The sequence below is a fragment of the Alosa pseudoharengus genome, unplaced genomic scaffold (genome assembly GCF_046254945.1).
Source record: "Alosa pseudoharengus isolate Yale_2024_CS ecotype anadromous, Long Island Sound unplaced genomic scaffold, YU_APseudo_1.1 YU_APseudo_1.1_scf_13, whole genome shotgun sequence".
NCBI classification, from domain to species: Eukaryota; Metazoa; Chordata; class Actinopteri; order Clupeiformes; family Clupeidae; genus Alosa; species Alosa pseudoharengus.
In genome coordinates this window covers 27693936-27716277 of record NW_027468598.1, presented here as the reverse complement: position 1 = coordinate 27716277, position 22342 = coordinate 27693936, and the positions used below count along the sequence as shown (strand labels likewise).

General features: G+C 39.6%; 1 protein-coding gene across 1 annotated transcript; it reads left to right on the top strand.

Moving 5' to 3' along the window:
* The first annotated feature begins 4106 nt into the window (after positions 1 to 4106).
* LOC143121390 (uncharacterized) lies at positions 4107 to 21228 on the top strand. The gene is made up of 6 exons (XM_076281750.1): positions 4107 to 4194; positions 4357 to 4447; positions 4537 to 4769; positions 4901 to 5106; positions 20113 to 20228; positions 20484 to 21228. The coding sequence occupies exons 1-6, from the start codon at positions 4107 to 4109 to the stop codon at positions 21046 to 21048; spliced, it is 1299 nt and encodes a 432-aa protein (XP_076137865.1). The 3' UTR covers positions 21049 to 21228.
* The last annotated feature ends 1114 nt before the right edge of the window (positions 21229 to 22342 follow it).

The following is a 22342-nucleotide window of genomic DNA, read 5'->3' as shown; positions in this document are numbered from 1 at the left end:
AGCCGAAGCTATGTTGTCGCATGAGTTTTGCTGGTCTAGCAGGTCAACCATCATAGGGTGGTCAAACAAGCTGGTCAACCAGCAAACCACCTTAAGCTGGTCAGGCTGTTTTTTTTCAGCAGGGTAGCCCTGACTGTAGCCTATAGCCCTGGTCCCTTGTCGGACCTCATAGTTCAGCAGTTAGCCTACACATCAGATGTATGGAATAATGAACACAGTATGCCAGGCTGTGACAAGTAAATACAAACGTTGTTGACATGTCATGCAGTTTCTAAGCTAAAACATCGCCTCACTATCCGCTAGCTGCCTGTGCCCTGAATACACGGCAGAAAAACAGTCTGTGTTGTGTTACGCTGGTAACAGGAAACAGATGCTACTGAAACAGAGAAATTATATATTAGTAAACAGAATGTGCCTTTGGAACATTGGATGAATGGTTGCTGATAATGGGCAATGTAAATATTGCATTAGAGATAAGACATTTCTTTCTACAATAGTAGAGAACACTTTTGCAATTATGTAAGCGCATACTGTGTAACCTGAAAACTGTTGCACTGATTAAAAAAACAAAAAAACAATGTAATTGATCTCAGCTGGTATTTTGTCTATAATGGAGTGGAATGGAAATTTCTAAGTGATCCCAAACTTTGGTAGCCTAGAAATCTAGACGCACCCTAGCGGCCAAGGTGATGTAATTTGCTGCCAGGGTAGTCTAGCAACTCTCCGTTGGCTTGCGAGTTGGAAAAATTCAACTTCAGTCAGGCCAATCACATCGTGTATAGAATCAGTAAGCGGACTTAACATAATGATGGCATAGTTGCGACTGTTCTGCGTGAATTCCCTGCTACTTGAAAACAAAGAAGATGGATGCTGCTGCTGGCGAACAGCGTGACACGAGTTAAGCTTTGTTTAAATTGGCAAAAGTTTGAACAACTAGCTCCGCTGGTGGGAAAATGCATGGTTGTAGCACTATCCTATTGCGTGCAGAGGGAATTTGAAAGACAACCGTTTATCCCGCCCCTTGGACTGAGCACTGCGAATGGTCCTACATCAAGATGTGAGGTCTGGCTCATCAGGCTAAAACTTTGGTAGTGCATGTTTACAAGAATTCCCCTCACAACTCCAAGCATACAGACAGTGTCTTCATCATCCTCAGCCTCCATTGAAGAACATAAGACAGGTGAGTGTGCCTCCAGTGTCAACACACACAATCTGACATCTCATAGCTCATAGGACTACTGATGTGTGTGTGTCTGGGGGTGTAATATAGTTACCTTCAAGGAAATAAAGCCCTCATAAGTACATTTTTCCAGAGTCTGAAAGCACACACACACACACACACAGAGAGAGTAGGAGAAAAAAACTGTAGGCTACACTACACATTACAGGTTAAAAGGTCCACTGTGTTCATCAACAATATAGAACATATAGGTTGCTCTCGTGCTTATGATGTAACACACACACCTGCGCGCGTATGAATAAAAGTTAACTGAAATCAACTGATTTTCAATTCACCTGGGATCGCCAACGACAGACTTTGGTCTAACATTAGACACTGTGGTGTTTTGGTCAACATTCAGGTAAAGTAGTGGTTATAAGGTCACTTTCAAGACCGCAACACCATAAACCAAGAACGATAACTGTGTAAATTAGCGTTAGTCGGATTCGCTCGCTAAAGTTAGCTGAAAACGGTTACGTTAACGTTAGCTATATCGCTAGCTGCTATAGCTTGCTTGATGCTAACAGTTATCTAGTAAACTTTACGCTATTGTCTGTCACAATAATGGCAGAGAGCAACAAATTGCTATCAAAAAGGTCTTTAAGACGGCATACAAAAAAAAATACAGAGGCCATTGTCTCTATGCTACAATCACTTAATGTGGAAAAAGTTAGCGTTACTCACGACTCCGACTGCTCCGACCATGGCTCCGACTCCTACATGTCAGGGACGGAAACGTTAGACAGCTGTGATGGAGGAGACTGGTGTAACGTTAGTACTAGCTCTAGTTTAGAGGACATAAGCGCCACCTGTGGTCTGGAGGAAATCCAAAATATCGATTACTGTATGCAAGACGAGGACTTTGACATTGACATTGACAGTCCTGATGAGGAATATGACAACATTAAATTACGTGACGATTTAAAGGCGTGGGCAGTGGAAACAAACACACCAATCAGCCATCTTTCAAGTCTTCTTGCTGTCCTTAACAAACACCTGCCCGATGCAGATCTCCCAAAAGATGGTCGGACACTTTTGTCAACTCCTAAAAGCATAGAGGTGGAAGAAAAAGCAGGGGGCTCCATGCACTATTTTGGATTAGCTAAAGGTGTATTGGTGAGGATGCAGGACAGTCCCACCCTAACAATCGCTCAAACACTCCACCTGCAAATCAATATTGATGGCATGCCACTTTTTAAAAGTAGCAATAACCAATTCTGGCCAATATTGGCATTAATTGAAGAAGACCCAGACCAAATTCCCTTCGTTGTGGCATTATACTCTGGGTTTAAAAAACCATCAAATTTGGCAGAGTATCTCTCCGATTTTGTGGAGGAGATGTCAGTCATCTCCTCAAGTGGTGTTATGTACCAACAAAATCACAAAATAATCATTTCGGCCTTTGTATGCGATGCACCAGCAAGAGCATTCCTCAAAAACATAAAATATCATAATTCGTATTACGGCTGCGAGAGGTGTGTTCAGGAGGGTGTTTGGTGCAATAACAGATTAAACTTCCCTGAGACAATGGCGGCACCACGTACAGACGAGAGCTTTAAGGCCAAATTACAAAGTGATCACCACAAGGATGGTGAAAGTCCCCTCACTGACATCAACATTGGCATGGTCTCCCAATTTGTGCTCGATTACATGCACTTAGTGTGTTTGGGAGTAGTGAGAAAGCTCATTTGGTTGTGGATGCGAGGCCCACTACCCACAAGAATTGGCAACCGAACAATAACATCAATATCACAAAAAATAGTGGAACTTGGAAAAAGCTTGCCAAAAGAGTTCAATAGAAGAGGGAGATCCCTAACAGAGGTGGACCGTTGGAAAGCAACTGAATTTCGGACATTTCTTTTGTATACGGGTCCCATTGCTCTCAAAAACGAACTGCCTGATGTTATGTACGATCACTTCCTCCTTCTGCATGTGGGCATAACCATTCTATGCAGCCCACAGCTGTCAAAAACATACTGTGATTACGCCGAGAAGGTGATCAGAGTCTTTGTCCAAAACTTCTCTGTGATTTATGGCGATTTCATTGTGTACAATGTCCATAGCTTAATCCACCTGGCAGACGATGTCAGAAAATTTGGCCCCTTGCAGAGAATTTCTGCCTTTCCTTTCGAAAACTTTCTGCATCAACTGAAAAGAAAGATCAGAAAGCCAAACCAACCTTTGCAGCAAATTGTAAAACGCATCGCTGAACAAAAACTAAACAGCAGTGTCAGTCAGTCAGTCAATGTCAGTCCAGTGTTGCACAGTCTACTCTCTCACTACACCTGTCCCAAATTCTTTTTATCAGTCCATGCGCCTAACAACATAGTTTTGAGTGGGCACAGCATATTCAGAATTGAAAAAATGTTCAATGCTGATGGCTGCACACAGTTTTTGGGACGGAAATTTTTAAACAGACAGTCGTTTTTCACATCCCCAGTTGACTCCCTCAATTTGAATATTGCTTTTGTTCAAGGACTGTCTGTAGAGGTGGTGGCTTTGTCAGAGAAAACCATTGATGCCAAAATGGTTGCAATGCCTGTCAAACATGGCTTTGCAATATACCGACTGAACCATACATAATAAATAAATAAATAAATAAATAAATGAGTTAGTTAGTAATAAATAAATAAATAAATAAATAAATAATTTAGTTAGTAATAAATAAATAAATGAATAAATAAGTTAGTTAGTTAGTAATAAATAAATAAATAAATAAATAAATAAGTAAGTTAGTTAGTTAAAGCTAAGTTCATCTGTTCATCATTTCAGTTTACAGATCATGTTCGCAATTGTACTATTTACGGAAAAGAATGAGGTTGAAGTGGTGCCCACAAGCTGGCTGAGTGTCGACCAAAAAGTGTCGTTCTGGCCACCATACAAAAGTATGCAACGGGGTAAGGTGGCTGTCCAGAATCAGGAGGATCCTGATGAGACATGGGGGGAGTTCTTTGTCAGGGTACTGAAGAAATATGGTGAGACCCTCCTGTAAACAAACACAGAGAGAAAGAAAGAGAGAGAGAGAGAGAGAGAGAGAGAGAGAGAGATAACATGATTCATCATAATGCAACTTCATTTCATTTCTATACATGCTGCAATATGGTTCCTTGTTTAACAAATGTTTCCCTCAAATACAGATTCTTATGAAGCGGCCAGGAAGAAACTGGTGAGGGCCACCAAGAAAGACTCCCTCACTTCTGAGGATGAAAGTTTCAGAAGGCCTAGAATGTAAGAACCGTACAGTACACAAATTAACAAAAGTCTAAGATTCACTGATGTTTTAATACCTGTGGTGTTGTCCTGTTGTCATACTGCAGGCCCTCTGCCAAAGTGGTGGAGCAGTTTGAAGCTCTACCTCAGCCACGCCATTCCATCGCCAACCAGCAACCAGCAAAACAACCAGCGAAACAACCAGTGAAACCACCTGCGAAACCAGGCTCCTCCAAACAGCTACCTGTACTCCAGCCTGTACTCCAGCCACCACCGGTGTTTTCATCGGTCTTGAGTGCTCCCACTACCTCCTACTCACAGCCTGTGACAAACACATTCGGTACAAAACATTTTGCTGGTCTGCAACATGACTGATGATATCATTTGTGTAACATAATCATTTAAGTCACAACACTTTCTAAAGCAATGTGAAATGTTTCTGTTTTTCTATTAAACCTTTCTTACCTATAGAGCGTGACCAGCTAATTTTCAGGGCCTTGGAGGAGATAAAGGCGCAAGTGCGCCAGAACACCCTCCTTCTCCAGGCCCTGGCTAAGAAGCAGCCAGCACAAGCAGCGCCCTCTCTACCAGAGGAATTCACATTCCCAATTCAGACACAAGAACATCTGAGGAGAGTGGAGAATGTGTTATTAGAGAAAGCACAGGAGAAAGCTATGGTATGTATTTGACTACATTGATGACCACAACATGGTGAAAAATTTCACGTTGGTTGAATACTTTGGAACCAACTGCATTATGTTTTGTCAACAGTACACATTCTATACAGTTAAGAACAAAAGTATTCATACCCCTGGCAAATATTGATTTAATGTTAATTTTCTCTTGACCAATATGTTTGAAAATGACACTTCTACATGGCTAAATGTTGTAAGATAATGTGGTAGAATCAGTTTTCATATTTTTTGAACATTTTTATGAAAAATGGCATGTCCAAAATTATTCATACCCTTTTTAAATAATCACTGGAAGCATGTTTATTTGTCATCACAGCTCTCAAAATGGTTCTCATAATACATACCAAGCCTCTCAATGTCTTCACAATGATTCTAGACAGCTAGCCTAGCCCCGCCCACCTAGATCTTATTTCAGGGAGATCTAGTCTGGAAACCTAGTTCATAACCATTTAAAAATCAAGCAAAAGCTATATTCTTTGTTCAGGTGTGTCCTTATAAAAGGTTAAGCAGAGTTGTGCATTTTAAGAAGAGTGATCCATGATCAGCATCCATGATGACCAAGTGGTCCATTTTGGGATGTGCTGCAAATGTCAACCATCAAAACACCATATCCACAGTGCAGAATAGCTATTATAGAAATGTATTAGCTTGGGGTGTTTTTTTCCAGACAATGGGACCTGGTGACCTTCTCAAAGTAAATGGTAACACTAAAACAAGGGGCTACAGTAAGATTTTTGGAGGAAAAAAAATCAGGCAGTCTGCCGAGAAACCCGTCCCAATAGGCGGCATCGGGCCATTAAACCACACAATGATCCAAAACATACAGCCAAACAAGGCTTTCCAGTCATTATCTAAAAAAAGGTATGAATAATTTTGGACACAAAATTCATACATATGTAAAAAAAAAGATGAAAATGCTTCTATTTCCATGTTTCTACCACATTGTCAAGCAACCTTTTGACATGTGGCAGTTTCATTTTCAGTCAGAACAAACATATTGGTCGAGAGAAAATCAACATTAAATTAATATTTGCCAGGGGTATGAATAATTTTGTTCTTAACTGTATAAAATCTATATACATCTGTACATTTCTGTTCTTATCTGTAGACAACACACCTTACAGCACTTGGTGGGATGAATGCTGGGGACGCGGTCAGGAGAATAATGCGTCACCTCATCACAGACACACTGGCAACCCAATACAATTGGCTTGGCCGAGGAGGCCAAAAGAAGGCTTTTGCAGCTTTAAAAATCACTGCAGCTATAAGAGGTGTCTGAATGCCACTGCATTGCTGTCATTGTAAAAGAAAAATTAAATACAGTGTGCTTAATAGACACTTTTTGATTCTCCTGGAAATAGTGCATTGTATTTTCAATGATCAAGAACTGTTACCTGTTCAGGTGCTACGGCAGCGCAAAATATCACTGCCAGCGAGTGCGACAGCCACATTAAGAACTGGCTTAAGTATAGCAGTGACCGCAGTGGAGGAAGGAAGAGGAGAGCTGAAGAACCGCAGAGCCCTGTAATCGGTATGTTACAGACCTGAATAAGAAGAGGGAAATCCAAAGACATAGTGGCAGACATTTAAGTATATGCAATGGGTCATTCCAGGTTAAATCATCTAAGGTTCTTGCTGCACCATCTCATATTTTGTTAAAACATTGTCTTAATCAAGAATGGGTCCCAAAACCAAAAGCCTGTAAAATATTTCTGTTCAAATCCTGTCTTTATCACATTCATATAATTGTCAGTCCTTAGAATTACTTCAGTTTTGTAGCTTGGAATTCACATTATCTAGGAAGCAATGTTTGAGCATTTATGATAAGTATTATTCATGGGCACTACTATTTCGATATATGATGGCGTCAAAATAGCTATTTAGAATCATCAGTGTCTCTACACATGAACTCGAGCATTGAGAACATTGTTCGTGTACACAGTTTACTAAAAAGAAAGGTTTTGGACAACTCACTCCTTGGCTGGCATGATGGCGGCGAGCAGAAAAACTAAGTTTTTAAAAACCTTTCTTTTAGTAAACTCTGTGTACACAAACAATGCTCAAGTTCATGTGTAGAGACACAGATGACTTCGATCAAAGTTTCATGTTGTGTCGAGCCTTCTTGGTGTTTTAAAAATAGCTATTTTGATGCCATCATGTATCAAAATAGTAGTGCCCCTACGATTTCCATTAAAAAAGCCATTTGACCCGAAAACGACGACAAGCTAAAAGTGGCGCTTCGGACGTAGGCTATAATTATGCTTTTAAACTAAAGTTTGACTAGGGTACATTCACAAAAACACCCTAGGATGCATTCTGGCCAGTTACGCTTTAACAGCCCCACTGATGTTCGTGTTCCTAGCCTAGGCTACTCCACCAATTACCAAAAAATGCAACCTCGTTTAATCTTAATGCGCATTTGTTGCAGAGACACCGTGATTTTATATCATCCAAAGCCCAGCTACATTTCTTTGAAAGACAACGATCTTTAAACAAAGCAGGCTACCTACAGTACATAGATGGCAATATCAGTTGTGCTTTAGACTGACAGAAAATACTGAGGCAAAAAGTCCTACCCAAAATAGAAATCTCTCCGATTTTCTATTAGCCTATACATGGCGGTACTCGGGACTTTCAACAACAGTTGCTTATATTTCTGTATTATACCAAAAACATAAATATCTATGTATTTTAATTATTCCAAAGTAGCATAGGCTACAAAATATGTCGAGCTATGTGCTACATTTGAAGAGTTTCAAAACGCCACCATTTTAATGAATTTTCATAAATATTTTTTTTTACATTTTGTTTTCCAAATAATTTCAGTTGAACTGTAACTGGGTGTTGTTATTTTATATATCTTTACTCAATCAAAACAACACAATACACATTAAATAACCTGAATGTTTTAAAAAAAGGATAGCGTTTTGGAACCAAACTCTTCATTTCTTCACACAAAAGTAACCAAGTTTAGCTTAGTCTTCTAACCTTATTTTAAGACAATAATTAAAAATCTTACCTTATCACATGTCAAACAGTCACCAAGTGTCCAGTGCCCTAGCTATGGCTAATCCTAGGCCAAACTGACCTAATGTCGCGTGGTTCATGCAAACATCACGTGCATTCATTCTCAGGTAACATTTTGTCGCGTGGCTTTAGTAGGCCTGTGCATGCTGTGCATTTCACGATTGATTGCAATATGAAAATGCTATTTGCAAATGGAGATGCATTTTCAACTAAAAATATAGCCTAGCATGCCTCAATACAACGCAATTCAGATCGTTACAACGTTAAGCGCATTTTCATATAATAGATGGGGACAGTAAACATTTTTTAAAAAATAATTTAAAAAAAACATTCTTACCTCCTAGGCCTAGTTTCAGTGATAACCTCCTAAATGGGCAATCTGTCACTGATGGTTGTCTCCTTTTCTCCACAGCTACTCAGCGCCAGCGTCTGCGTCAATTGGAATTCAGTGATTCGGATTCCAGCGATTCTGACTCCGAGTAAGTAGCACATATGGCAAACCCCACATACTTTGCATTGTTTTGATAAATGGATCGATGAGCAAACTCTTTTGTTTTTCCAGAATAGTTCCATGATCTGGAGGAACCGGAGCAGCCCACCCCCCAATTCCTTGTTGGTGTTTTTTTTAAACATTTTTTATTAATTTATTTCTTTGTTATTTTTGTTATTGTCAATAAATATTATAAATAATATTAACATTTTTAACATATTGCCTGCCTGTCTTGAATTAAGCAACAAGCCCCGAGAGGCCACTGGTTTTAGAACAGCTGTTAGGCATGATGCGCAATTGCGGAAGCAATCATTTCCATATAGGCTTAGGCTACTGGAGAACAAGTCATTGCTCATGATAATAAAAGTATAATGTTCATTCATTTTCACGGTATGGACTAGCAATGGAAAATAAAAACAAAATGTTGGCAATTGGTTATAAGCCAACGTTTTGCAATAAACGGATTTTTGTAGGCCTATTGTGACGCACGACGATTTTCTCCGTGCCAACGTCAAAACAACGTTACCCCACCGGACAAAATGAAGTTGGCACAACGTCAGTAAACAACGTCATGCCAACGGATGATATGCCGTTGTGCCAACGTTGTGCCAACGTATGCTTGCTATCTGGGTCTAATCTTTTTTTTTTTTAGCTAGGGTTAGTTAAGTGGTCCTGAAACTGAAAAAGTTTGTTGAGAAACACTGTCGTAGGCCAAAGTATTAATGTTTTATTCCGCCTCGCTAGATGGCGATATGCGCCCAAACACAACACATTCCCCAAACAGACTCTCCATCTTAGCCATAGCTAACTTGCTAGCGAACTTTCCATATTAGCTTACTTGCTAGCAAACTTTGCATCATCAGTCTAATTAGTTAAATAGTTGACATTACATGATGAACATTTTCGTATGGACATTCTAGGGGATGTTAATTTGTATGAGAGAAGCTTCAACTTCTGGGTATGTAGCATTGTGGCATAAAGCTTAGGTAGTTATCTTGCTAACTCTGGCAGAAATCTCCAGTGTTCTTGTTCCATGTAGTTTCGTGTTGCAGCCACAGGGTTGCAGCAACAGCACGTAGACTAGCCTACAGGAAAGCTGTTGCGTATGAACTCATTCGGAATATTTTGAAAACGTAACAGCTAGATATTCTGTCTTCTCATTTTGTAGACGAAAATGAAGAGAGATTTTATTTTAGTTTTTATTTCATGCAAAACATTTTAGTCTCGTCTTTTTTCGTCAACAATAATGCATCTTAAGATAGTCTTAGTCAGTGTTTCAGGACATTAACCTACTGCCGTCTCGTCATCGTCTTGTCTTAGTCATGAAAAAAAAGGTTGTTGACGAACATATTTCCTCTCGTCTCGTCTGACGAAATTAACACTAATTCCAGCGTAATAATAAAAAAATGGGCGCAGCACACAATGATATCATGCAGCACCTGAAAATAGTCTCCGTGGGCTAACATCCAGCAACAAGGTTGAGCTGCAGCAGACAAATTGGTTATGACTGGATTATTATGGATGAATGACAGTATTTTCAAAATCGCCCACGTTTTTTTTCTGTTGGTCTTATTACACTTTTTAACTTGAGGAGACAAGTTTTAAATAGGAAAATTACCGGAAACCTTAGTCACTTTTAAACGTGATGCTAGCAGATGAGATGCTAATGGTCTAATCCGATTCAATGATCTATGCTAGGCTGGAGCTAAAAGTCCTATCGCCAGACTCAGAGAAAGGCTGGATGAACTGGAGAAAGGTAAAAATCAATTCTTAAACTCAAGGGGAGGTGGAAAATGAGTGTAATTCCCCAAATGGTGGAATATCCCTTTAAGAGATGTCAATTACTGATGATGCAGCGCATCACCTCTAAGGCTAGAATTAACAGACACGCAAATTGCAGAGAATATGAACATACACCAAAACCTAAAAATGTCATATGACCACAATGCAATGCGTGAACAAAACAGGCATGAACTTGTTTTTGAAAAAAAAAGTTTGCATGGGAGTTCATGATAATTCCAGCATGAGGTCTTTTCTTGGTCTATCTACTAGTTTATCGTCACAAATAAATCCCTACGAACTTGTTTGAACAATTCCGACTGAAAATGCTTCCGCGTAGGATCAGTGGCGGACCTTACTTGAGTACATTTGCCATACTCAATTACTGTTATTAAGTCACTTTTTCTTTACTTGAGTATTTCAATTTTGTTAAACCTTTTATCTACAGTAAATTTCTAGGCCAAATATCTTACTTTTTACTCCACTACATTTTGTGACAGCTGAAGTAGGCCTACAGCTGAAGTTCCTTTTGAAAAAAAGACTGTCCAAATACGAGCTACAGTAGGCTTTAAAGAATGGTGCTGCCTAACATGTTATTTTTATATCCACTATTTACTGTACCTTGTTGACCCCTTTTCACAGTATTAAGGCTACCATAACTAGCCTCATGACGCCATCGAGCAAATGATAGACAATGATAGATAGATATGCAATGATAGACAATCTGACACTATCAAACACAAAAGGGAACGCCTTGATTTGGTCCATTTTAGCAGAGGTTTGTGTATATACAGGTGCTGGTCATATAATTAGAATATTAATCACTGTACATATACAGCACTCTGCTCTAAAACTTCTTGGTAGACGGCTGCGTTGACCTTGGACCTCAGAAAACACAGTGGACCAACACCAGCAGATGACATGGCACCCTCACTGACTGTGGAAACTTTACACGTGGATTCTGTGCCTCTCCTCTCTTCCTCCAGACTATGGGACCTTGATTTCCAAAGGAAATGCAAAATGTACTTTCATCAGAGAACATAACTTTGGACCACTCAGCAGCAGTCCAGACGCTTATGACGCTGTGTCTTGTTCAAGAGTGGCTTGACACAATTGCGACAGCTGAAACCCATGTCTTGCATATGTCTGTGCGTGGTGGTTCTTGAAGCACTAACTCCAGCTGCAGGCCACTCTTTGTGAACACACATTTTTGAATGGGTTTTGTTTCACAATCCTTTCCAGGGTGCGGTTTTCCCTATTCATGGGTTTCATCAGGTCCCTTTCCACAGGTGTATAAAATCAAGCACCTTAATTATCAATGCAGACTGCATGGAGCTTGATTAATACACCTGTGGAAAGGGACCTGATGAAACCAATGAATTGCTTGTACACTTTTTTCTACCACATCTTCTCCTTCCCTTCGGCTCTCTATTAATGTGCTTGGACACAGAGCTCTGTGAACAGACAGCCTCTTTAGCAATGACGTTTTGTGTCTTCCCCTCCTTTTGCAAGGTGTCAATGGTCGTATTTTGGACAACTGACAAGTCAGCAGTCTTCCCCATGATTGTGTAGCCTACAAAACTAGACTGAGAGAACATTTAAAGGCCTTTGCAGGGGTTTTGAGTTAATTAACTGATAGGGATGTGGCCATACCTGTCAACACTACCGTGGTAAAGTTGGTTTTATATTGGATGTTGGATATTCGACACATTCGAAAAATCTATTTAGCACTGACTACAAGGGTCGAATTTGTGTCAAACCAACTTTAATATGTTTAAACAAGGCCTGCCTATATTACACAAAGCTTCTTTTGTCCAAAAACCCATGTTTTGATTTTATGATTTTTTTAGGCTGATAAAAGATTTCAATCTATTATGCGGCTTCACCTTTTGACTTACCCATACTAAAACACATCTCCTGAACTCGGCTTACTGCCCTTTCTAGTACACAAAGCTTCTTTTTCCCTAAAACCTACTCTTTGATTTTATACAATTTTTAATGTTAAATGTTTCAAATCTATTATGCAGCTTGCCCTTTTGACCTACCCATGTCAAAACACATCTGGTGAACTCGGATTACTGCTCTATGTAGTACACAAAGCTTCTTATTCCCAAAAATCCATTCTTTGATTTTATAAATATTTTCTAATGTAAAAAAATGCTTTAAATGCTATAAATCTATTATGTGCCTTTACCTTTTGACCTACCCATGTCAAAACACATCTGTTGCACTTGGCTAACTGCCCTACATAGTACACAAAGCTTATTTTTTCCAAAAACTCACTCTTTGATTTTATATTAATTTTTTACTATTCAAAAATGCTATAAATCTATTATGCGGCTTCCCCTTTCGACCTACCCATGTCAAAACACATCTGTTGCACTCAGCTAACTGCCCTTCATAGTGCACAATGCTTCTTTTTTTCCAGAAACTCACTCTTTGATTTTATATTAATATTTTACTATTCAAAAATGCTATAAATATATTATGCGGCTTGACCTTTTGACCTACCCATGTCAAAACACATCTGTTGCACTCAGCTAACTGGCCTTCATAGTACACAAAGCTTATTTTTTCCAAAAACTCACTCTTTGATTTTATATTAATTTTTTACTTTATAAAAATGCTATAAATCTATTATGCGAATCGACCTTTTGACCTACCCATGTCAAAACACATCTGCTGCACTCGGCTAACTGCCCTACATAGTACACAAAGCTTATTTTTTTCAAAAACGCACTCTTTGATTTTATATTAATTTTTTACTATTCAAAAATGCTATAAATCTATTATGCGACCTGACCTTTTGACCTACCCATGTCAAAACTTATCTGCTGCACTCAGCTAACTGCCCTACATAATACACAAAGCTTCTTTTTACCAAAAACTCACTCTTTGATTTTATATAAATTTTTTACTATTCAAAAATGCTATAAATCTATTATGTGCCTTCACCTTTTGACCTACCCATGTCAAAACACATCTGCTGCACTCGGCTAACTGCCCTACACAGTACACAAAGCTTCTTTTTTTCAAAAACGCACTTTGATTTTATATTATTTTTTTACTATTTAAAAAGGCTATAAATGCTATAAATCTATTATGCGACCTGACCTTTTGACCTACCCATGTCAAAACACATCTGCTGCACTCAGCTAACTGCCCTACATAGTACACAAAGCTTTTTTTTTCCCAAAGCCCACTCTTTGATTTTATAGATGTTTTATTATCAAAAAATGCTATAAATCTATATTATACATTTATTGAAAATTTAAAAAAATCCAGTTGATTTACACAGCCAAATGGAACTTTGGATGGAAAACAAAATATAGTTAACTTAATAAATATAAATGATGTATGTCTACCTACAAAGAGGTAGCTTGTTTTTGCATTTTTGAATAGTAATAAATTAATATAAAATCAAAGAGTGAGTTTTTGGAAAAAATAAGCTTTGTGCAGCTGCTGAGTGCAGCAGATGTGTTTTGACATGGGTAGGTCAAAAGATGAAGGCGCATAATAAATGTATAGCATTTTTTAATAGTAAAAAATAATATAAAATCAAAGGGTGAGTTTCTGGAAAAAATAAGCTTTGTGTACTATGTAGGGCAGTTAGCCGAGTGCAACAGATGTGTTTTGACATGGGTAGGTCAAAAGGTGAAGGCACATAATAGATTTATAGCATTTTTGAATAGTAAAGAAATAATATAAAATCAAAGAGTGCGTTTTTGAAAAAAAGAAGCTTTGTGTACTATGTAGGGCAGTTAGCCGAGTGCAACAGATGTGTTTTGACATGGGTAGGTCAAAAGGTGAAGGCACATAATAGATTTATAGCATTTTTGAATAGTAAAAAAATAATATAAAATCAAAGAGTGCATTTATGGAAAAAATAAGCTTTGTGTACTATGTAGGGCAGTTAGCCGAGTGCAGCAGATGTGTTTTGACATGGGTAGGTCAAAAGGTCGATTCGCATAATAGATTTATAGCATTTTTATAAAGTAAAAAATTAATATAAAATCAAAGAGTGAGTTTTTGGAAAAAATAAGCTTTGTGTACTATGAAGGCCAGTTAGCTGAGTGCAACAGATGTGTTTTGACATGGGTAGGTCAAAAGGTCAAGCCGCATAATATATTTATAGCATTTTTGAATAGTAAAATATTAATATAAAATCAAAGAGTGAGTTTCTGGAAAAAAAGAAGCATTGTGCACTATGAAGGGCAGTTAGCTGAGTGCAACAGATGTGTTTTGACATGGTTAGGTCAAAAGGTCAAGCCGCATAATAGATTTAAAGCATTTAAAGCATTTTTTTTACATTAAAAAATATTTATAAAATCAAAGAATGGATTTTTGGGAAAAAGAAGCTTTGTGTACTATATAGAGCAGTAATCCGAGTTCACCAGATGTGTTTTGACATGGGTAGGTCAAAAGGGCAAGCCGCATAATAGATTTGAAACATTTAACATTAAAAATTGTATAAAATCAAAGAGTAGGTTTTAGGGAAAAAGAAGCTTTGTGTACTAGAAAGGGCAGTAAGCCGAGTTCAGGAGATGTGTTTTAGTATGGGTAAGTCAAAAGGTGAAGCCGCATAATAGATTGAAATCTTTTATCAGCCTAAAAAAATCATAAAATCAAAACATGGGTTTTTGGACAAAAGAAGCTTTGTGTAATATAGGCAGGCCTTGTTTAAACACATTAAAGTTGGTTTGACACAAACTCGACCCTCGTAGTCAGTGCTAAATAGATTTTTCGAATGTGTCGAATATCCAACGTCCAATATAAAACCAACTTTGGTGTCAAAACACTCCCGGTTTTCCCGGGTTTCTCCCGTATTTCAAGGTCATCTCCCAGCACCCTCCCGTTTAGTTATTTCTCCTGGAAAACTCCCGTAATTTGCATGGCCATCAAACTTCATTTTAAAATCATTGTTCCATTCAGGTTGCCAGGTTGTGTATGAAATACACCCTACACATACACGATCACTTAGTTTCAATTTCAACTGTTTTGTCATAGGCTAAACCCTGGCGACCCAAAATCCAAATAAGGAAGCGGGTGCCAACTGCGGAGTCTCGTCGTAAGCAATCGGGCTAGTTGAATGGCCTACTCCAGAACTAGCTGTTGTGAAATTGTTGGGAATTTAATTGATTAACACATCACATAAACTGTTATTGAGTGTTGTTGATACACTGAACTGACAGCAAGCAGCTTTGGAGTTTTAGAAGTAGGCTGCAGGCAGGCAGCTGGTGGAAACATAAGTATATAGGCTACTGGCATGCGTAAGGTAATGGTAAGGTAAAAGCAACGACCGAAATGCAGTGTTGAAACACGTGTATGAAATGTATTAAATATGCAAACACAGATCCGGTATAAACACTGACACCCCCCACCCCCGAAAAAAAATCTCCCGTTTTTGGAAAGCTAAATGTTGACAGGTATGAGTGTGGCACCAGGAGTATTCAATATTGAACCTTATTGAGATACTGAATTTGGGGTTTTCATTAGTTGTCAGTTATAATCATCAAAATTAAAAGAAATAATCACTTGAAATATATCAGTTCATGTGGAATGAATGTATACATTATACAAGTTTCACTTTTTGAATGGAATTACTGAAATAAATCAACTTTTTCATGATATTCAAATTATATGACCAGCACCTGTATATAAATACATATGCAATGACAGAGCGAGAGAGAGAGAGAGAGAGAAAAAGAGAGAGAGAGAGAGAATATCTATTATTGTGTCACTTACACAAAATAGCTTGTTTCACTACTTTGCTCCTGTGGTTTTAACGAACTGACTAACTGAGGTACCTGACTAAAAGAAAATACTGTATGTCCTTCAACTATATACCATCAACAGGATGAAATTTGTTGTATGTGAAATATACAGTATGTATTAAAGTGTGATATTGCTGCATAGTGTGTTTGTTCGTTTAGCACTCTGAGGCCATGTGGTCTGAGACGTGAGAAGAGTGTGTATCTGTAAGCCCTGAAAGCATGCAGGAGTTAACACTTCAGCATCTAGCGTTAGATGTGCTGACTTCACATGAGGAGCTGTGTTTCCTGGGCTTGTGAAGAGCAGTGTCTGGCAAGTTAAGCATACTCTCACAGGACCTCCTGCTCCACACAGACTGAGTCTACAATTCATCAACTAGCTGATCCACAACCAAACTGGCACCGAGAAACATGGCAAGTCCAACCTCTGTCTTTGTACATCTCTTCTATTCCTCTCTTTTCATCCTCTCTCTCATTCTTTATTGTATTGTCTTTAACATGTCCTCATCTCTTTTACTTTGTTCTTTCTTGATGGAAAGTGTGTGTGTGTGTATGTTTGTGTGTGAGTGAGTGAGGGACTGAGTGAGTGTGTGTGTGTGTTTGTTTGTCTGTGTTTGTGTGTGTGTGTATGTGTGTTTGTGAGTGAGTGAGCCAAAAGCAACAATGCTCATGAGTTTCCTCCTGCCTTCCCATCATGCAATGGCTCTCAGAACCACCCTGTGGTTTAATGTAGAATAGAGCGATTACTTACAGAACACAACAATATGACTATTTTGTGTTGTGTACCATTTACACAGGTGTGCAAATGTTCCATGCTGTCTTATGTATTGCCTATATAGGTGTGTGAGTGTTCCATGTTGTGTTGTCATGCCTACACCGATGTATGCAGGTGTGTGAGTAGTTAATGGGAGTAGGGATGGACTGGGTATAAAAAAATCTCCTGGACTGTCTTTCAAACAGGCCCAATACCATTTGCGCGCACACACACATAGCTGTCTATCATAATACAGTCTTACAGTAGGCTACTATGCCAGTGAAATTGTCACATTCAAAATAGTCAGTCCGATTTTAGAGATTTCAGGGCGGAACAAGTCCGGTTCGCCCTGTCGGGACTTATTATGACCGCTGCGCAGCGAAGCGGCGGTCATATAGGTGTAGTCAGAATGTTTTTTTTTTTTTTTTTTCTTTTTCGCATGCCCAAATTTCCGTCAATGAGTCCCGGGACACTGAAAGACCGGGGTACACGAAACTTGGTGGGCATGTAACCCCACATGGATAGCATGGAACCATCGTTTTTCGTTTTGATCTGTAGCCCCCCCGCTGGACTGGACCCCCCGAAAGGAGGGTAGGGCAGACACAGTTTTCTGTGAATATCTCGAAAACCGTAGGGTTTAGGAGGACCATTTTTTTTTGTATGTTGATCTCAAGGGGCCATGTCAACCCATTCCATAACCACTCATTTCATGTATAGCGCCACCTAGTTAAACACAAAAAAGTAAAAATGAGGTGTTGTAATTGAAGGTATCTGTGACCTAACATAGTCAAAACTGCACAAAATTGGAAGTGTAGGATCATTATGACACCCTCTGTATGCACGCCAAATTTTGTGGAATTCCGTTCATAGGGGGCCACACAATAAATTAATTTATGTTACTATACACCAACTGGCCTGTAGGTGGCCGGAGACAGTTTTCTGTGAATATCTCGAGAACCGTAGGGCCTAGGAGGTCCACCTTTTTTATGTATGTTGGTCTTAAGGGGGTATGTCAACCCATCCCATTACCACTTATTTCATGTATAGCGCCACCTAGTTAAAAATTAAAAAGCAAAAAATTAGGTGTTTTCATCACAATATCTCTGGCTGACAAGGTCCAAACTGCACGAAATTAAAAGTGTAGGATCATTATGACACCCTCCGAATGCATGCCAAGTTTTGTGTACTTTCGTTCATGGGGGGCCTTACAATAAAATAATTTATGTGTACATTTAGTGACATACACCAACAAGGATTCCCGGGACACTGAAAGACCGGGGTACACAAAACTTGGTGGGCATGTACCCCCACATGGATAGCATGGAACCGTCATTTTTCGTTTTGATCTGTAGCCCCCCCGCTGGACTGGACCCCCCGAAAGGAGGGTAGGGCAGACACAGTTCTCTGTGAATATCTTGAGAACTGTAGGGCATAGGATGACCATTTTTTCCCGTATGTTTGCCTCCAGGGGTCATGTTGACCCATTTCATGTGCACACATGTGCACAAACAGATACACACACACACACACATACATTCACAGTAATCATACGTATGACACATACTCACACAGTAGACATATGTACGCTTGCATGCACAGGCACATACGCAGGCACACACACAAGCACGCACACACACACACACACCCACACACATAACATAAACATAACACAAACAATCAAGAATTTCTCAGAATTATGAACAGGCAAGATGGAGGTGGGGTTGTATAAAATTAATTTTACATGTGAAATCTATGAACTAATCATGTTTTGGTACTTGTTGTCTAGCACAGTGGTTCTTAAACTTTTTGTCTGGCGACCCCACAAAAAAGTATGGCGAGGTCTGGCGACCCCACTTTCCCCAAACCCATTCTAAGTCCTTACTCAAATACCCCCCTCAAACGTTAACAACTAAATCAAGCAAAAACTAGAAAGCAAAGTCATTTGTTTTATTTACTCCATATGAACAACATCACGAACAAACAATCACGATTAAACAAGTGTAGGCTGCCACCATATCAGATCAGAGTGCTATGTGCGTAGCGCGCGCGCACACACAAGCACGCACACACATATATGCAGCATTAGGCCTACAACGTAACATTAATTATATTTATGGCGATAACAATAACAGTATTTTTATATTTTTCTTTTCTGGTTTACTATCTTTAACAATTTCAATGGGAAGTTGGGCATGCTTCCGTGAACATAGCAAGTTAATTCTAGGAGAATGCTGCATACGGCGACACAGAGATTTTCCTCCACTGTGCTGAGCCGACGTCTGTATTTTGAGATGTCGTTTCATTTTGACAGGTTTTAAGCTCTCATTCGCCAGAACATCGCCGCAAATCACACATTGTGGGTGGTCGAGGTTATCTTTAACTTGGCAAGTGAATGCATATTTCAAAAATTATTTCTGATAAAGCCGATGCGCCGTTTGTTCTTTTTTATTCTCACCGGCCTGTATACTTGTCCCATCTGAGGATCACGGAGGAGTAGACGCACTGGTAGATGGCACTTCCGAGCTTTTGTTCAATTTTTTAAGCAGCCACCTGTCCATTTTGGCTAGTAGGCTACCTATGTTTTTTGTTTTGTTTTACTTAAAATAGCGGGAACAAGTTGAGTTTGCATAGTGGGAGCAGATTGTTTCTATCAGCGGACCAGTAGCCCTATAGGCTGAACCAGATCTCGTTGAAAGACGAAAACATTTCTCTCTCTTCTCTTACTGTAACTGCGTGTAAATAAGAAAAATGCAGAAAAGGCCAATATTATTTTCCTTTGTTTCACCTAATAATAATTTCAGACTGAATACAGAAAATAATTGGCGACCCCACGGAAGTTTTTGGCGACCCCGTTTGGGGTCGCGACCCCTAGTTTAAGAATCACTGGTCTAGCAGATACCAGTGAGAATTGAGTGTGGATAATGCAATTTAGTGAGACAGTTATATTATATAGGCCTTTCAGCGTGATTTCTTTTTGTGGAAAAAATGTGCTGGACTGGGCGGCAGTCATATTTTATCTAGTTTTCCCAATAATGACCGGCGTTCTATACATTATCCCTTACTTATTGTCCATAGGAGTGTGCAGGTGTGTGAGTAGTGTATGTTGTGTTATTGTCCATAGCAGTGTGCAGGTGTGTGAGTAGTGTATTATGTGTTATTGTCCATAGGTGTGTGCAGGTGTGTGTCTTCTCCTGTGTCTGCTCTGTTCTGATGTCGTCCTGGCTGAGAGTAACGGTGTGGACATCAACACTCTCAGGAAAATCACTGACTACTTCCAAGCCAAGTGAGTGACCTACACATGAGTCAAAAGCACACAGCATTGGACACATTAAGTTTTGCATTTATAGACAAAAATAAATCACAAATGTGAAATTATCAATATTTGTTTTCCAAAGGTGGGAAATAATCACATTTATCGCTATACTTGTAATATTAACAATAAAAAAAATGAAATGTGTGAAATATTTATTCACATTCTGATGTGTTTCATTCATTTATTTATTCATCTAAATATTAATGTGATGTGTGTTTACTGCAGGTTCAGTCCTGGTGAAAATAAGCCATATGCCGTGGCCATAAATGTCCACCAGGATTACTGCTCCTCGAAGTTCGACTCCATCCAGGACAGGTTCCTCCCCAACGACACTCAGCAGGCGGTCCAGAAGGGCCTGAAGAAAAGCTTCTACAAAGGCCAGGAGCTCATGGCAGCCAAGACGGTGGCCATGAAGGTCCAAAAGCTCAGCGTCCGTGCCGAGTACATCCTGCTGTACCCACCCAACCCCAGCAAGTCCCCCTTGCAGGTCCTGCTGGACAGAACTGAACCGGACAGCTGCGTCGTGTTCTACACCCTCACGGCCCCCTGCGTGAGGTCCTGCGCCAACGTCAACGGCCCCTACAGCCTCCTTCCGGGCCTGGACCTGTTCACCAAGTACCAGGGCCCCAAGGCCTTTGTGTTCTCACAGCCCTGGAACGGTGACGAGGATGCTTCCCGAAGCTTGAAGGAGATTGACCAGCGTGTGCCCCTCTACCGTTGCACGCCTCAGTGTGTCGCCTGCAGGGGTAGTCAGGGAGATGACCCCATCAACAAGGAGTGCATTAATTAACACAATATCGCCCACATCACCAAGGACTGCATTCACTACCACAAGATCACCCAGGACTGCATTAACTAAAACAGGGTGACCCACATCACCATAGGCTAACACAGGTCAACTCACAATGATGTTGACAAGAGACTGTATTTTGGGGTGGCCATACAAATAATTTTATACATTTTCATATCTGTATATAGCAACATATATATACATATGCTTAATTGTCTGGGTACTTTGTAATAGTACTCATATAGAATAATAATAGAATCATTTCTTGAGTGCAACAGAATAAAACTGTCCCTGATTGCGAAATTCCTTTGCAAAACTGTTAACTTATGAGTTAACTTTCTGATCTGCACCACTGGAGAACACCGGTGCTCAATAAAAGATTCTTGCTTGCTTGTTTGTCAGTTTGACACTGTTGTCAGTTCGACACTGGTGTACAGTGGTGGGAGGTGTGACGTGAGTGGTGCGTATGTTATTTCTAAGAGTAAGCATTTAAAAGCCCACAGATGGCATTGCTTCACACATAGAATGGCACAGTTTAAGTCCCCTATTCATCATCACTGACAACCTGAGGAAGTTCAGCTCGACTACAACTCTCAATATCCCGATTTTGACATCCAACACTGGCACCTTCAACAACATGGCAAGTCCCCACTGTCTGTCTGTCTGTATGTATTACTAGTCTTACTCTTGTTTGCATTATTATATCGATGTATTGGGTATGAGTATATGAATCATCTGATGATTTTACCTTTTAGCTCATGAGCCAATGAAAGGGTTATGAATGATACAATAGGCAATTTGTTTATGCCACATGATAGCCATAGCATTTCCATAGAGTGCTCTCCAAATAACCATCCAACCAAACAATAAATGTGAATTAAAACACAACTTCTAGATTGCCTCACATGACCAACCTGTAATTCGCCTTATTCACCCGGCGGCCAGAACGAGGCTACAGGGTACACTTACACCTCAGTCCAGCAGATGGTGGTAATGCACTCCGTTTGCAAACTGCCAGAAAAAAGCTCACCGAAAAAGAAGAAGGCCGCTGGCCTGTTCTTCTTCTACAGTGAGTTTTTTTGGCAGTTTGCCTCGTTCTGGCCGCCAGGTGAATAAGGCGAATGATCTAATGAGCCAGTTAATGTCATTACAGTTTTTCCCTATTTGCTTACACACTCTGCAGAATTTGGCTCATTATGTCGAAACAGCCAAATAAGACATAGCAATTGGAAATAAACAACTCACACCTATGCCAAAATGAAACTGCAATCAAAACTCAACAATCCTTTTTAAA